The sequence below is a fragment of the Raphanus sativus genome, chromosome 6, assembly GCF_000801105.2.
Source record: "Raphanus sativus cultivar WK10039 chromosome 6, ASM80110v3, whole genome shotgun sequence".
Taxonomy (NCBI): domain Eukaryota; kingdom Viridiplantae; phylum Streptophyta; class Magnoliopsida; order Brassicales; family Brassicaceae; genus Raphanus; species Raphanus sativus.
Genome location: NC_079516.1, coordinates 25516427 through 25535026, shown reverse-complemented (window position 1 = coordinate 25535026; position 18600 = coordinate 25516427). Strand labels below are relative to the sequence as shown.

Genomic DNA, 18600 nt, shown 5'->3' with positions numbered 1-18600 from the left:
TTATATTTCAGTTTTAATATTCAATTTTAATAATATAGATATGAATAAGAATGAAAGCCCATTACGTGTATGTTGATTTTCTTTCCAGAAAAACAAATAACGTAGTCTTTTCTTATTAACAAAAAAAACTAATTTTGTTTTACTTTTAGTCTTTTAGAACAACAAACTTTATCTCTAAATATCTCTGAAGTCGTCAAACAATATATTCTTGTTCCCAATCAAAACTGAGAAGTTGTGTAGATATATATAAATATTGATATATTGCATGCTATTATTAGGTATTAGTATCCCTAATTTATAGTTAGATGTTACTTGATAGTAAAGTTGATATAATTGAGAATATTCTTATTATTATTCCTAATTTGCAATGTTAGATTTTAACAAATACGTGTCATAACTGTTTAGATTTGATTATATTGAGCAGTTCGGTTTTTTTTGAAATGTAGTATTTATGTATGTTTGGTTAACTATTTAATTAAATTTAAGTGGTTTAATTTAAATATTAAATATGGTTTAGTTCAGTGGCATACAATGGTAATTATTTAGGAAAAATCTGGGTTAAGTATAAAATGTACTTCAGCTTTAATAGTTTAGAAGTATCTAAAGTTTTCGTGAGGATAATGTGTGTAAAATTTTGTAAGATGCAATGAATACAATAGGCGGGGGAATACATGATACGTGTCCATCCTCAAAAAATAAGACTGATATATTCAGGTGTATCTAAAGTTTTCGTGAGGATAATGTGTATAGATTTTTGTAAGACTAATCCTACTAATCATTTATCAACATACTTTGATTTTACCAAAAAACATACTCTTGGTTTGTAATGTAAATTTGTAATGTGTACGTTTAATAGAGTCCACGTAAGTAAACACCCCACTCTTCTTACTATTTTTCCTTTTTATAAGTATTGGTTGGCTGATACTTCATACAGCTTCTTACTGCTGCACCAAATGCGTCCTTAAATAAATTATCTTCTACTTTTTAGTTGCTTTCATTGCATCACTACATTGTATATAGTACTAAGCAAATACTTATCAAAATAATTTGTGGAAACATTAGGTCAAAAACTTGATACGCATTTTAAAGTTGTTATAAGATAATCGTACTTATTATATAACGGTGTGAACGAAATAATTATTAAAACATAAAATAAGAAAAGAATGATCAACATCTTAAAACAGTATCAAATTATAGCAAAATGAAAAAAAATCTTAAAACAGTAGCTCGACTACGACTAGTACGAAAAACCCCCCATGAGAGAGTTGGACAAAGAAATAAAGTGAAGATGCCGTAAGCATATATATCTCATATACAACTAGTTTTAAGATATAAATTTTATACAGTAATATAATAAAAGGATAAGGTTAAGTGGTACAAAGCACTTAGTAACCATTGGTGGTTTTGACACTTAGAGGGCATTTGATTCGTTTTTTTTTCTGTCTTTCATAGCCTTTATATTGTAATTTCATATGTTCATGTGGACCAATCTAACCTATGTGTACGAGAGTATCTATATAATATTTTTTTTAATTTAACCAGGATTTATGGTTTGATGGTAATTAACTTGAGATTAAAAGAACAATATGGTAAAGCCACCGTAGTTGAATCTCGATCACTGGAGAATTAACATTTTGACGTCGTCAAGGACAGATGACCGACACATGGCAACACGTGACTAGTGTCAACCATGTCTGTAAAATTAGGATACCTCTGGTAATTAAAAAAAAAATTTAATTTTCCTTAATTTGCAAACAGATTCTAGAAGTAGACCTGGGTCAATCTCTCCCTTGGTTTCTTGAATCAGATGCGAATGAATTTAGCTTCTTTTTTTTCACACTTTAGACTTCGTTGTTTCCATATTTGGATGACAGTTGTAGCATTTCCAAAATAAAATGTTAGGTACTTATCATATAAAAACGGTACTACAGCATCTGAAAACTAAAGCATATATCAGCATCTATGCGATTCTATCGACTAGTTTTCTTTTCTCTTCTTTTTGATTGGTCAACTTCCTTTTAATTTTTAGCAGAAAAAGAAAAATTCCTTTTAATGAAAAAAGAAAAATGTGGATATAAAATCCATACCCAAAATTTTTAATTAAGAGTCAAAAAGATAATTAAAAAAGTAAATTATCTACATAAATCAATAACATATATATGAACTTGGTATTGAGCTGCCAACTTATCTTATCAAGGGATCAAACTTATAAACATAGTTAAATTAGTTCCATCTCGAGTGAGATGTCGTTAACAAGTAAATATCAAGTTCAAAGAACTTGAACTAGCGTGTTACAAAAAAAAAAAAAGAACTTGAACTAGCTTACACGTGAACTTGTTAGATCTCGTTCTTCATCAAATGCGGAGATGGCGTGAAAGAGTGACGTATATTCCTTGAGATGTGTAAATAAACATAGTTTATTAGTACAAGTTTTAATAAAAAGATGTAGTGTTTATGGTCTTGACTGTTGGAGCTCTCGTTAGCGCGAAAAGTTCCAAATCCTCGTGAAGATAGCTTCTTCGTCCTTTTATAGAAGTGGATCTCCGTCACCAAGCCCGCAACGTCCGTGGTTTGTTACACGTGAAATCTTGTTTGACACCCTCCTTTTCAGGAATGTGAAGACCGTTTAATATCTTTGACGTGGAGATACTTTGATCTTTGACTTATATGATCTTAGATATGTCATTCTCGTGTGGGTTAAATTCCTCTTATCCATTAAATCTCATATTGTTGTTCACAATCGGTGTAACTTCATACATGTACATCGAGGAAAAGAGTTCGGGTTACGCATAAGATTGAGCCTAAAGAGGTGTCTTGGAACAAGTTCTTAGCGGTAGATGTGAGACCATTAAGTAGTATATTCACTGACCAGAAGAAAAACGTTGTGGTGGTTTTTAATAAAGATTACGGCACCGATTGGTAATAAGCTTTAAGAGCTGTGGAGGCTTTACAAGATTTCTAAAGTCTTCAAAGCCAAATTATATCCAATCAGGCTTTAATCAGGCTTTACTAGTTTCAAAGTCCTCAAAGCCTCCTAAAAATACTCAAAGCCATTTTTAACTGCTTTTGTTCATTAATCTACAGTCTTTTTCTAAAGCCTAGTCCGATTGGTAACGGCTGTAGCTTCGAAATTATTGCTGTAGAAAAAAATCTGTAGATTTTTCGCTGTAATTTTAGATTTTGTTACTGTAGAATTTTATGAAAACACTAAAAATTGCTTTGTATATTTGGCTCTGCAGAGCACATTTACAGCTGTAGGTTATTTCAAGAGCTGTGGCTTTAAAAAATAAATTAAAACTTGATTGCTCTGATTTTGGTGCTTTAAAAATAAATAGGGTTGTGGAAAGCACCCACAGTCACTACCAATCACACCCCTAAACACGATTTTTGTTTTTTTTAAAGTAACAGTCGTTAAAGTTTCTACAACTTTAAAAGTCTAAAGCCAAAAGTTGATACCAAGCACAGACATCTTTGGAAAGAGTGGAGACTTGAATGGGGGTCTCGGTGAATCTGCAGACCCAACTTGTTTGGTGTGCTCTTCTTATGTTGTAAGCTCAATGCAAATCAAGCAAGCCCTAATCTGATTATTATCAATCAGTCCATTAACAAAGCATACTTGTTTTTTTTGACATCTTTTGTTTTCTTTATTTCTCATCGATTTTTAAGTTTTGGGAATTGCTGTCAAAACATGCCCTCTGCTTTTGTTTTCTAATGGTTAACTTTTTCTTTGGCAATACTTAGATAGCTTAAAACAGACAAGTATTATGCCTGATGCCAGAATTGCTTGTTACACATTCAAAAACAAGAATAAGGCATAATAAACACTACATCTACATGTGAAATATTACAAGTTCTCAAAACTAATAACCGGATGAAAAATTCAAATGAGATGAACATAATCAAAGAAGAATCAGTCACAAATGTTGTCACATTACCCACGAGATTAAGCATGGGAAGCTTTGACATATAGCAAAACTATAACAGACATTATTGGCTCAATAGCCTCGGATGATAAATTTTAAGAGCTCCCACTACTTGCAAATACATCGCATATTCATTACATCACATGATTCTCAGTCAGAGAAACACTTCACAACAACTAATCCAAACGCACCAAACCTCTTTTCAGTTTTACATTTGAACCAAAGACAAGAGACAATACAAACAAACATGCATCAATATTCCTGTTTATGCTTCAACAAGGATCCCTTTACTAGGCTTTCTTCTGTGAAGCTGCCGATTTAATGGCTGATTTTGCAAGAGAGGAAGGTTTGAGAACGCTCTTAGGATTAATAGCCTTTCTGATTTTGAAAGCAGCCCAGGCTGTCCCAAAAGCATGTCCCACTGCGTCTAGCCCTTCGTTTGTCGCCTCTGCCGCTTTACCACCATGCCTGTACCATTCATGATTCATCAAACACCAAATCATTTCTCTTCAACACGACCCTCTCTCTATAACACCGAGACTTTACCGAATGCCCTTAGTTAGCTTACCTGTGATCAACAAGTTCGGTTGCAACGGTGGACGAGGTTGACATCACGTTCCTTCCAGCTACTTCAACAGCGTCACAGACCTTATCTATCAAAACAAGAATCAACAGTTTCAATAATCATGAAAATCTTACGATAGTTGTGTGTTATCTATAAAATAGACAAGACAGCAGTGGACTTACTGAAACCGTCAAGAGTTGCAAGGACGATTTCTCCAGGGAGAAGGCTAAAGAATTTCTTTCCTGCTTTGGTGTTTGCAACTGAACTTGTGAAGAAGCCTGAAACTTTAATTACTCCAGACAGAACACCGTTTGCCACACTTTCTGTCATCTTGGTCATCTTCTTCACTCTAACATAAACAAAACAAATCCAAGACATCAATATACATACCAATGCTACATTTTGAAATTCGAACCAGAAAAAAAAAATCTATTCAACAACATGAGTCATGACTCTGTTCCATTATCTAAAGAAAACATTTTGATATAGGCCTGGGCTGGGCATGTGTAACTAAAACCCAGGATCCAGACGGAACCGAAAACCTGAAAATTTGTAAATATATCGAATAGATCATGTGGGGTGGTATTTTGGTTATAGGTATTATCTGAACCCGACCCAATCTTTACAGATACCCAAAAAAACCTGAAAACCCCGAAAAAACGAACCCAATATCCGAATTAGTACCCAAAACTAGTATTTGAAACCCGAATAATTAACTCAAATACTCATATTTATTTTGATATGATATATAAAAATATATGAATTCAACTGAACCTAAAATGAGTTCATATCCAAAATAGATCTTAGACAAATTTATAAAAGTCTACATGAACCAAAAACCTAAAGCCTTATTAACCGAATCAGATTCAGACATATACAAAACCCTAAGCTAAACCCCAACCTAAATGCCCATGCCTAATTTGGGGACTTTTGTCTAAACATTTTCCTAAAATGGAAAGTCACATCATCACCAAACCTCTTTTTTTTTTGTCAAACCATTACCAAACCTCTCAACCAAACAATTAACTAAATCAGACTAAATCAAAACCATTAATCCAAAACATACCTCTTGATTCTTTTCAAGGTGTCAGGATGAACATCCCTCTCCTTCTCAGCCTTGCTCAACCTCCGTTTCATGAAATCATTCCCCCAGTTGAGCCTATCCATAGTCACATCACCACACCATAGAATCCCTTTGATCAGATGCCCGGAGCCACTAGCTATCAGCTTCGCCGTCTTCCCACTGTAATCCTCTACATTTGGAGCTAAAGTCGTCCAATACACAGCACACTGCTTCTCCACAACCTCTTTCCTCTCTCCAGTAAGCTCCACCGGAGACGTCTCTCTCGTCACCGTCACATCCAAAATCTCTTCCCCTGTTTCCTTCGCTTCCTCCGACACTTTCTGTACTGTGAAACAGCTGTAATGATCCAAGATCTTCTCAAGCTCCTCCAGCAAATGCTCTTGACCTTTGGAAGCAATCGTGAGTCCGTAGTTCAACATACTGTTCTCTTTCGCTTTATCCTCGTCTTCTTCATCGCTCGAATCAGATCCGAAGTCTTTAGAGGGACGGAGGGTGAAGAAGTAGTGAGACTCATCGACCTTGACGGAGTTCTCATCCTTAGTCAACGGCCATTGGATCTCGTCGGCGACGCGAGCGAGAACAGCGACAATGTTTCCGTCCTGAACGATACGGATGATGGAGAGATCGCCGCAAGCGAGCTCGACGCTGTATGATTGGTCGATCAGGTGGAGAATCGCGCCGGAGACTGTCAGAATCACTTCCTCCGTCGCGGCGGGAGGAGCTGAGACGGGGGTCGAACGCGTCTCAGGTTGCTCGGGGAAGAGATTGTTGGCGAGATCGTTCATGTCGAGGGAAGGATAGAGGTTGCTTGTAGAAGAGGAGGAGCTAGGGTTGAGAGGAGCTTCGGGGTTTGACATGTCGACGGTAGGGTAAAGAGAAGAAGTTTGCTTGTTAGGGTTTCCGTAAGATTCCATTATCGTCGGAGATTTTTGAAATCGGAGAAGAAGGATGAAGGAAGATATTTATTTAAAGAAGACAGTGACCAAGTATCTGTGTTCTGTCGGGAGATGTTGAAGACGTGGAGGTTGCGTACTTGCGCGTAAGCAGCGCGTTACCGGTTTAATTCGGTTCGGTTTAGAAAATCTTACCGACATCTTTCCCGCGTTGTTACACGGTTTGATTTTAATTTAATTTTGACTCCAGGCAGTTTTTCTTATGTCGGTCCATCTTTGGTGTTGGGAACTGCTTTGGCACGTAAAAAGAGTATCTAATTTTGTTTCTTCTATTTTCTGAAATTTAACCTTTTTAACTAGTTGCGCGGGAGTTTAGAAAAAAAGTTAAGGTTCAGATTATGCTTGTTCAGCTCAGTTAAATTAAAATTTCTAATTATATTTTATGGAACTAAATGTCATTTTCTAAGAAAAATGGATGGAAAACGAATACCGGGTATAGCAAATTATTCTACTTTAACTAGAATCATTAATCTACCTTTAAATAGAAACTAGATTAATCTCTTTAAATACAAACCAGAAAAGACATTGTATATTTTTTGTTTAAATTATTTTTGAAATTTTAGTTTTTATATTTAGATTTTTGTATAATCATATTTGATTTTAATGCTAAAGTTATTTGTAAAATAGTCTATTACATAAATAAAATACATTATTGGACCAAATATTTATCAGTTGGACATTGATTCTCTTTTATTAGAATAGATCTAATTACTAGGAAATTCAAACGCACTTTTTATCATCATTCAAAATCTACTTAGATTAAAGATAGGTATAATTTTTCTTAATGCATTTTTACCTTTATATTTTAAATCAAAATTTAAAGAATACAAAATCTAAAAACAATTCAAAAAATCAACATAAGATAGAATTTACTTACAGATTTTTTTTTTGGCGACAACATATAAACAGACTCATGTTTTAAAGGTAGAATTTATTTACAGATTAGTTGTACAGTGAAACCTCTATAAATTAATAACGTTGGGACTACACCAAAACTATATTTTTTTATTAATTTATAGAAATTATTAATTTATCGAGATACTAATTGAATTAAAAACTCAATTTGGGACTATAAATTATATTGATTAATAGAGATATTAATCTATCGATTATTAATTTAAAGAGGTTATACTGTATGTTTTTTACACAATATAAAAGCCATATTTTAAAAATGAAATAACATATTTCCAAAATATTAGACGTTTTTGATTTATTCAGCTACTTTTAAAATTAGTCTAAAATATTTAGGTTTCCATTTATTCTAAAAATACTAGAAAGTATTTATTCAGTTAGTTTTAAAATTATTCTAAACATATTTAGTTTTTAATTTGTTCTAAAAATTTTAAGTCTAATTTATTCTAAAAATTTTAAAGTAGCTGAATAAACGCTTTTAATTTATTCTAAAAATATTATTCTTTTCATAAACGATTTTAACATAAAAAAATGTTTGTTCAATTACTTTATAAATGTTTAGTTTTCAATTAATTTTTCGTCTTTATTTCCACAAACGTGTTTATGGATTTTAGTTTATTACCTTTTGCTATTTTATTTTATTTTGTGTTTATGTAGAAAAAGTGTAATTTAAAAGTAATTAGAAAGTAATTTTTTTAAAAATAACCAGAAAATAATTTATTTGATTAAACAAGGTCTAATTTTGGGTTTTATATAATCCTTATACTATAAAGACAAATTAAGGTTGGTTTTATAATAAAAGGACAAAAATGTTGTTTTTCTGTTATATTTAGACAAATTTTTCTATTTTTAATTGTTTGTAAATTATTTACGATGCTTATTTTGGTTTTAGATGTTGAACCAGTCAAATTGATATGATAGTTGCTCTAAATTAAGATACACGAATGGTTGTGTTAGGGTTGTTTAGTTATACGGTAGAAACTTGATAAATTAATATTTTCTTCAGCTTCGAGTTAATCCAGTTTAAAATAGGACACAATAAAATAATAAAATAATAAACTTTTAAAAATATTATGTGTAAATATATGGTCTCATTAAAATTATAAATTAATAATATGTATAGTTTATATAAGTAGAAACAAAATATTGTATAGACACATAAATCCTAAACCCTAAATCTTAACTGATTTAAATTATTTTTAAAATTTTAAAACTCATTATATGCTTTAAACTTCATAATGCAAAAACAAAATAATATATTACATATAAATTTGAATAACTTGTGTCAAAATACCAAAACTTAACATATAAATTGGTTTAATTGGAATATTTGGATAGATAATCAATAAATATTTTAGATATTTTTGGTGTTTTGAGTATATTTTAACTATTTAGACATGTACTTTTAATTATTTGTATATATTTTCAAGTATTCTAGATAATTTAAAAGTATCATGTATATTTTGGATGATCTTTAATATACATTAAATCTAAAAATATAAGTATATTAATTATTTCAGATACACTCGGGTATCCAAAATATTTTGGTTCGGATCGGGTTATGTTTTGGTTCTTTAAATACCAAAAATTTGAATCCATTCGGATATTTAAACAATTTTGGTTCGGATTTGGTACTACTTTTTTGGATCGGATTCGATTCTTCAGGTTCGGTTTATTTGCCCACCCCTGATGTTTTATATCCATTAACGCAGTCGAATCCCCTTGGTTTTATTAAAAAATATCAAATAATTAATCATTTTGTCAAAAAAAATTAAAAGAGTAATATAACTCAAAAATATTTTATATAATATATTAATTTATACTTATCATTAACTCGGTTTTGATATGCTTTGACTTTCGTTTCTTCTGAAGAACAAAGCTCTGAAAAAAAAAACTCAACTTGCATCTTCAAGATGAATCATGCGAAATAAAAGACCATCAAATTGAGAAGAAGAAAACATTTAATCTGGATAAATCATATAAACCTGCGTCCGTTTTGTTTTGCTACAATCAAAACTCAAAAAGCATATTGAGAAGAAACTATAAAAAGAGAGGAAAAAAACAAATTGGTAGATTGAAATTTATTTAGAATGAAACCATTTGAGGGTTGTAGATGAATGTATTGGAGAGAAGATTCCACATCGGAAATATGAAAGGGACATTAGTAATATATAAGGAATTTGAGCTACTCCACTAATTATCAATTGATTTTAAGTGGAAGCCTAAGAAACTTATCATGGTACGTGGGATAATAATTTGAGAAAATATATGGATTAAATATTTTGTATTTTCATAAAATTAGGGATGTATTGAAACTATGATTTTAAAAGGTTTTAGAGTTGTTTTAAAATCCCATGTTATTCAACTAAGGATTTTAAAAGTTATTTTCAAATCACCTATTATTGGACATGCGATTTATGTAAAATTATTAGACACACTTACAAATCTTCTGTTATTCAATTAAACATTTATAAAACTTATATTAAATCCACTGTTATTGAAAGGTGAACATTACTTTCAAAGAAAAAACTATAAATGGGATGTGGGGATACTTTGCATTCATTCTGGTTAAAAAATGTTGCTGCTAAACTTCTACCTCTATACGTGTTATTTGGAGAAATTAAAAATAAAACCACATCTATCTAAAGATGAACAAGTAAATATATACATGAACAATTGATGGCTATCGTCTCTCTGCAACTTCATTGGCAGGTACATAACTTTAATTTTAATCCAAACCCAGAAGACCTCTGATCACTTCATCCATAGAGATCATCTCAAACCCCATAAAGCTTCTTCCTTTTATCAATTATCACAACTCTGTTCATCTTCTTCTTGCTCTGCTTTTCTCCTTCCATGGCTGCTGATGAAGACCACATAAGATGCCTACGAGGAATCCAGACCTCTCTCACCGACCCTCAGGGAGTTCTCAAATCATGAAACTTCGCAAACACAATTCTCGGGTTCCTCTGAAACTTCGTTGGTGCGCTTTGTTGGAACAATCAAGAGAACATAAGGCATGTTCGTTTCGTAATCGCCACTTCTAACTGCAGCGTCCAAAAATTCAACCTTTATCACGACAATACAAACCACCGCTGATATATTTCTGAACTATTTTCAGTCGCAGCCTATGTTGCACGGGGACGGCATTTTGCTTGCCGTATCCGTACCGGAAACTTTTCCGGGACGGGGACCATTTGGGGACGGCAACAAACATCAAGGGGAAGAGACAGCTGAAATTATATGCGACACAAGCGTCTCGTTTTTTGGTCTCCGGCAATTTGAAGCATCTACCGCAACTTCCGAATTCTGCTATTCTGGTCTCCGTCGTAGTATAATTGTTTGCCGCGGCGGCTAAACTTTGCGTTTATGAAACGAACATGAGTATAGTAATCAATCTCGAGCTTCGAGACATGGGTTTATCTGGTCGGGTCCCAGAGTCTTTTCAGTACTGTGGTAGCTTACAGAAGCTCGATCTATCTAGCAATCGATTGTCTGATAACATCCCTACAAAGCTATATTCTTGGTAACCGTTCTTGATGTCTCTTGATCTGTTGAATAATGAACTGAACGGTGAGATTCCTCCTAGTCTAGCTGGGTGTAAGTTTGTGAACTCTTTGGTTTTGTCTGATAAATCATTATTGCAGCTGGTGTGTTTGGTAGTATTACCATACGAGAAAGAGTGTTAAAACGAAGGAGTTAGTAGCTTAGCACATAGACTTAGTAGCCATATGCTAGGGCAAGTCTCTTTGTTTCAGAATCCTTTGATTAAGGTTAAGCTTGGGGACTTGATGGCTGCAACTAATGGTTTCAGCTCTGAGAACATTATCGTTACAACTAAAACAGGAACAATGTATAAGCCGGTTTTTCCTGATGGCTCGGCACTTGCGGTGAAGCACTTGAGTGAGTGTAAGCTTGGGGAGAAGGAGTTTTGGTATGAGATGAATCAGTTGTGGGAGCTGCATCACCTAAGTCAGCACCACTTTTTGGTGTCTGAGTCATTGAAGAAGAGAAGCTTCTTGTTTAGTATTTTAAGCTTTTACACGTAATTAAAATCTTGTAATATAATTCATGTAATATTTATGAGTAATGAGGTTGATTACAGGATCTGTGTGAAAAAAAAATAAATGCATTGGTAGAAAGACTCGTATCAAATCACCTAAATAACTCTGAAATTTTTAAAAATTAGTTTACCAAATCATCTATAGATTTTATTTCAGTTTTAAAATTTTAACTAAAATCACTAAATAACATCAAAACTTACCCAAATCCCACCAAAATTAAAAGTTTAAAACACCCCACAACTCCTCAAAATCCTCTGTCCAATACACCCCCCAGTAATACAAATAACTGTTTATTTGCTTTGCTGGGAAATTTGTTTATCAATTAATTCTCAAAGAAATTTATATTTTACACATGTCAGTCATACAATTGCCAACTTACTTCTGTTTTATAGTATATAATAATAATAATAATAATAATAATAATATATATATACGGGACACGTGTCCAATTTTAGACATAGGAGAAGTGAGAAAACTCAACTTTATTGTAATATATATATATATATGCTCAAAATTCTTCTACCCGACAATCAATTTAAGTGGATTTATTAATATTATTTAATATAAACTATCAAAACAAGAATCTTCTAACTAGGGTTGGACATAATATCCATACCCTAAATATTTACCCGAACCGATTTTTGGTATCTAATCCGGTCAGATCTTGTCTAAATATTCGAATGAGACCATTTATCAAAAATCCAAAAACCCAAAATCGAATCCGACCCGCACAAGAACCGAATGATTATACATATATCTGAACATATATACATATATATATAGTATTATTTTAATTATATTTACAATAGTATTAATACCTAAAATTAAAACTATAAATCAAATATATTAGTTATTTTAGGTATTTATAGATAAAAGTAGATGTTTTGGATAAGAATACCCAAATAACATTATATATATAGTTACTTTTGGACAAAAATAACCAATTTAAACTATATAAATTAAATATTTTTGGGTTTTTAAGTTATTTTTTTAAGTTTTATTAGTTTGGATATAAAATATCTGAGTCAAATCGAGTAGTTTGGTTACTTTTGATAAGACCCGAACCCACCCGGATCCGACTCGAACCCAACCCGGGTTTTTGTAGTATCCGAATGGGACCATTTTCAAAATCCGAAAAACCGATACTCGAATGGATAGTATCCATATCTGAAAGGGTACCCGAATGCCCATGCCTATTTCTAACCATAAAAGAGAACTTGAATAAAAGTGAATTTTTTAGCACAATGCATTAGAATATTTCTCGAAAAGTCTTCCAAAAAATATACTGAGAAGTCTGTATGAAAAAATTGCTGGTGAAGTCTTCAGAGCAATCTTCCGAGAAGTCTTTTAAAAAGTCTGCTCAAGAAGTCTGCTCGTGAAGTCTTCCAAGAATTACGGAATCCGACTTAGATCTAAGAAATATTTAATATCTAAAAACGAAAACAGAAAAAACTTCAAAAATTATTTTTATGCTTAAACAATAAATAAAATAGTCATATTAGTCTGAATCTATGACTTTATAGAATCTAACATATAAAACGTACAAAAATACATCCCAAATTTATATTTTAATCTTTTAAAAAATGAAAGATGAGAATAATATAGTAAAAAATATGCAAAAAACAGGATAAATTAATCAGAAAGACATAAGACAAAAATGTGAAATTAGTATAAAGTTTGGTGTTTTTAAGTTCGCACATTTTTGTTGCAGCAATTTGAGAAGAGAGAAAATGTGTAATTTTTGTTTATATAAGAAGACACAATTTCAATTGGGTTAGATATTTTTGGTTGAGAAGATTTTTTTACAAGTCTTTTAGATTAAAATAAATTAGAAAACTTATTGGGAAGTTTTCTAAACTTCAAATTTACTATTTTTTTCAAGAAGACTCTCCGATAAGTCTTCTACTGTATTATATGTTAGAAGACTTACCAATAAATCTTCTAAGCCCTAAATTTAAATAACTAACTAAAATATTAACAAACATTTCATTAAACACATGATCAACTTATAAAGTGTTTAATGTATACAAAACTACACATATATGTAGAACTGATTTTTTCTTCTAAAAAAATTAAGATTCTAAAATATAACTCAAAAAAGTCCAAACAATACTAAAACATATGTATCAAACCTTGACCAAAGACATTCATGACTTATAATATATATTCACTCGTCTACGTTGAAAACAATTCAGTTTTAGTAAATCTAAATTTATATCATTTAGAAATGTTTATAATTATATGATTTCAATTTTTTCCATAAAACATATTTCCTATAAAATTTATAAATTATTTTTAGGATTTCTACACGAAAATATAAAGTCTTCTCGCACAATTATTATTTGGTTTGTAAAGTATTTTTACAGAGGACTTCACAAACCACAAAAGACTTCACAGTGTTATATTCGTAAAGTATACACAATTTTTTGTTTGGTCATAAATGACTGTTTTGTTTTGAGTCTTTCTTGTAATATTATCATTAAAAATTTGGTTACGAATCGTTCTTCATAATATCTCATAAGATTTTACCCTTGCTTTGTGGAGTTATATACGAAGTCATGCTAGTAACATTATTATTTTGTAATAAACAACCAAATATATTTTCTACATTTAGGATAACTAATACTTTCCATATTTTGTTAATGATGATAATTCTAATTTCTATGCAAACTGTACTCTCCATTTAATTTGAACATTTAGGGGTGCTTATTGTATTAGGGATTTGAATATTTTTTTTGGGTTTTCTCCAAATCTTCTCTTGTTGGATATGTTATTTATAAAAGTTCTAACAAATCCATGCTTATTGGATATAGTATTTATAAAACTCCTATCAAAACTCCCCTTATTGTAAAATATGGATTTCATCAATAATTTATATCTAATATTATTGTGGGTTGTTAAAAAAAAAAATTTATACTCAAATCCAATAGAAAAGAATACCACCTCAAGAGGTGGAATTTAAACATAAGAAACAATGATCCCATTTCATTTCTCGTCCCTAACGCCACGTTTCTTATCAAAGCTAATTCTTTCTTACCACCTACTCATCACTAACCTTCTTCGCACTGGATTAGCAGGGTTTTCTGGACGTTTGATGCAGGTTCAATTCTCCTTTCCAACTCAATTTCCAAAGCAGAAATAAGCTCTAATGCTCCAAAGTTGCCAGGTATCAAAACTATATGCAAACAATGAAACAAACCAAATATGATTTTTTGGGTTTCATTTTCTTAGGTATAACAAATGGATAAGTTTTAAGCATCATTTAAACCAATTAAGCGAGCCGGTAAACCATGGTCGAAGGTCTTTACACTTGGCCCGCAAAATTATAATCACGTAGTATTAATCTGAGAAAGAAACCTGAACTCCTCAAATGTGTTTTTTTAATACGAACTTGTTTTATTAATCTCTTTGGTAGAAAACTAAGGTGGGGGTTTTGAAATATTAAAAAGTAAATGATTTTGCCAAATTGGTCTTTTGTTTTGTTTTAAAATTCTATCAAATTCTCCATCAAAATCTCCATCAAATCTTTAAAACCCACCAAATCTCATCAGATCTAAAACCATGAAAATTTTATCAAATCTCTAATACAATAAACCCCCCCCTTAATATTCCAACTGTTTGTTCCACCATTATAACTTTATTTCAATAATATCCCCTATATATTAATTCTGGATCAATGCAACATTTTTTGTAGTTACGTATCATCATGAGAATAATTTTAGAATTCTTTAGAAAATAAGTTGATTCATCTAAATATATAAAATACTTTTTATTAAACTAATTAATTGATTATTAGTGTATAAAAGAATATTTTAAAAATTTTCATGAATGTTTATACGTATCTGGCAGTTAGCAGGACACAAAAGCCAGATACGTATGGTTGGATGTTCACAGAGTCCGGTAAATATTCAGTTAGATTATGTTTTCAAACCTAATCCTTATATCGAGAAAAGGGGCCAAGGATGATAATTTATGGACTAAATATTAAACCCATATTGGCTTTTTTGGAAACTTAAATCTTCTCCAAAACTAAAGCATTTTGTTTGGCAAGTATTATAGGAGACTCTGCCAGTCTCAAAGAATTTGAGGGCACGCGGAATTGACTGCGACCTCCAGTGTTGTATTTGTGGAGCATATGAGGAAACTATAATCATGTTCTATTTAAATATCCCCTAGCATTACAAACATGGGCTGTATGTAGGATCTCTTCTCCTCCCAGGATTTTTCCATCAAACTCGGTGTTTACCAGTCTGGACTATCTTTTCTGGTGGTTCCCAAAAAATGTTGATTCTGATTGTTTTCCATGAATTATGTTATATATATGGAAGAATAGAAATGATAAGATTTATAAAAATAAGAATAAAAATCCCTAGAAAATTCTACGTATAGCAGAAATTGAGGGAACGCTTTGGGATGAGGAGCAACTATTAGTGAATGAACATCATGATTATTTCCAGTCAGATACTGATTGGCAATCAACGGGGTATTCCAAAGTCTGCTATGTTGATGGAACTTGGAAAGACAAAGATGTTTTTACTAGACAGGGTTGGTACTGTCGTAAGATGGACTCGGAAGACGTCATGATAAGGGCAATGGATTTTCGAAGAAGCCTATCATCTTTACATGCAGAATGTGAAGCTTTGATTTGAGTTATGAAGTGTATGAAAACCCTACAGTTCTCAGATGTAGTATTTGGTTCTCAACTAGTGAAGATGGTGTCATCACCTGAAGAATAACCATTCTTTTCTACATATGTGGAAGAATTTTGCCGCAGTAAGACTTTTTTCTATAATTTCAAGATTAAACGTATTTCAAGGGCACAAAACACAATGATGGATAAGCTTTTACGTGATGCGAATAGTTCTCTTTAAACTATGTTATATGTAGATTATATATTTCCGGTTTGGTTTTCTGACCAGATAGACTCTTAGTAGAGTAGCTTTTGTTGTAAAAAAACAATAATAATGGAATTTCCGAGCTTTTTAATTCTATCAGAATTCTTCTACCAATAATCTCCATAAAAATAATGGGTTTTGGTAAGGAAAAAAAGAACAGAACCAATTTTTTTTTTGAAACAAATGGATACATAGATGAACATGATCTAATTATAAAATATTTAGAACTGAATCTCGAGCTGAGACCGAATAGAGACCAAAATCGAATCAAAACTCTATAGACTATAGGTATATATATGATTTCAAAAATTCTCTATCCAAAAAAAAGATATGGATGGAATAAGAAGCGATCTGAAGCCGTCCCAATTGACATTGTTTATCATCTTAAAATGTTGCTTTTTACCTTCAAATTAGAAAATAATACTAATTGAGGGTATTCTAAAAATTTCAAATGAAAAGGTTTTTTATTTTACGGTAAACCTGTCAAAATGTAGAGGTGTTGCAAAAAAAAATATGTAGAAGATATGGTGGAAATTGTAAGCCATCACTTTTATAAAATTATCTTCTGGAACACAACATAGTAAAATTATTTTCTATGATAATTGTAAGCCTTAGCGAGATCTTCACCGGGATCCTAATTATTTTCAATGAATGATAAGGGAACAACTAATTATTTTTTAGAACACAACATAGTAAAATTACCCAACTAGATCCTTTTCAAAAACAAAGAAATTACCATTTAGCAAAAAAAAAAAACAAAGAAATTACCCAACCAGAGAGCATGGTGGATTATACTAATCTCTGGCAGACTTAGAATGGCACGTTAGGTTTTCATTTTGGTCTAGAGATGAGGTTTTATGTCTCAATATATAAGCTGTGTTATGCTCTTTTCCTTATCCACCGAATACACACGCACATCAATATAAGTAGAAAGCAAGAAAATGAGTAATCTTCAAACTGTGAGATATTTTTCTTTATTCTTTAACGTGTTCAAAATTTCTTGTTTTTTTTTGTAATCTAAATTTTCAGTCATGTCTTCCTCTTTTCTCTTATTTTTATCAGAAATTACATGATTAATGTTATTATCTTAGGGAGATAAGCAGGTGTTGAGGCAACTGGAGCCATGGTGTGAACTTACAGACAAAGTGGTTCTTGTGACAGGGGCTTCATCTGGTATAGGAAGAGAGATCTGTCTTGATCTAGCCCAAGCTGGCTGCAAGATTATCGCAGCAGCTCAGTAGTGTCGACCGTCTCGAGTCTCTGCTCTGAAATCAACACAACTGGATTAGTCCAAGCCGCCTCTCTTGAGCTAGACGTTTCATCAAACGCAGCCACCATTCAAAAAGCGGTTAAAGAAGCTTGGGACATCTTTGGAAAGATAGATGCATTGATCAACAATGCCGGAATCAGAGGCGGCATCATGTCATGTTTAGATCTGTCAGAAAAAGAATGGGACAACGTCTTAAAAACTAACTTAAAGGGAGCTTGGTTAGTATCCAAATACGTTTGCATTTTAATGCGTGACACTAAAAGCGGTGGTGGCTCGGTGATAAACATTTCATCCATCGCAGGGCTCCACCGCAATTCATTTTACGGCGCAGTCGCGTATGCTTGTTCCAAAACTGGTGTTGATATCATGACAAGAGTGATGGCTATTGAGTTAGGTGCTTACAACATAAGAGTCAACTCGATCGCCCCGGGGCTTTTGAATTCAGAGATTACAAAAGAACTTATGCAGAAAAAGTGGCTCATGGATGTGGGCGAGCGAATACTCCCGCTAAAGGTGAACCAGACCGTGGATCCAGGGCTCACCTCTCTCGTTCGTTATCTACTTCACGACTCTTCTCAATATGTCTCCGGCAATATATACATCGTTGACTCAGGAAGTACACTGCCGGGCTGCCCATTTTTTCTTCTCTATGAAATCTTAATGTTCAAATAAAAGAGAAATCTTAACCCCATATTTGTAATGTTGATCTTGGGCATGTGTGTAATGTGTATATTTGAGAAGTGATTTTGACATGTGTCATCACCATATTAATTTTAAAAAAAAAATTATGACATGGCATACTAACATTGATGACATGGCTTGAAATAAATTATGACATGGATATTTACATTTAGTGTTGATTTATATTTAAGATAATTTTTTAAAAATATGATAATAACTTATAGATAATTATGACATATTTACATTTAATATT

General features: G+C 32.1%; 1 protein-coding gene, 1 long non-coding RNA gene and 1 pseudogene across 2 annotated transcripts; 2 read left to right on the top strand and 1 right to left on the bottom strand.

Moving 5' to 3' along the window:
- Positions 1 to 4009: 4009 nt before the first annotated feature.
- On the bottom strand, positions 4010 to 6546 carry LOC108806696 (protein EARLY-RESPONSIVE TO DEHYDRATION 7, chloroplastic). Its single transcript, XM_056989296.1, has 4 exons — positions 5555 to 6546; positions 4671 to 4837; positions 4492 to 4576; positions 4010 to 4391 (listed from the first exon to the last, which is right to left on the bottom strand). Exons 1-4 carry the CDS (start codon positions 6484 to 6486, stop codon positions 4214 to 4216), a joined length of 1362 nt encoding a protein of 453 aa, XP_056845276.1. The 5' UTR covers positions 6487 to 6546; the 3' UTR covers positions 4010 to 4213.
- Positions 6547 to 10547: 4001 nt separating this feature from the next.
- Positions 10548 to 11638, top strand: LOC130496425 (uncharacterized). The gene is made up of 2 exons (XR_008935566.1): positions 10548 to 11010; positions 11085 to 11638. It is a non-coding gene; the product is annotated as an uncharacterized LOC130496425 (long non-coding RNA).
- A 5699-nt stretch (positions 11639 to 17337) lies between these two features.
- LOC108808109 (uncharacterized) lies at positions 17338 to 18338 on the top strand (annotated as a pseudogene).
- The last annotated feature ends 262 nt before the right edge of the window (positions 18339 to 18600 follow it).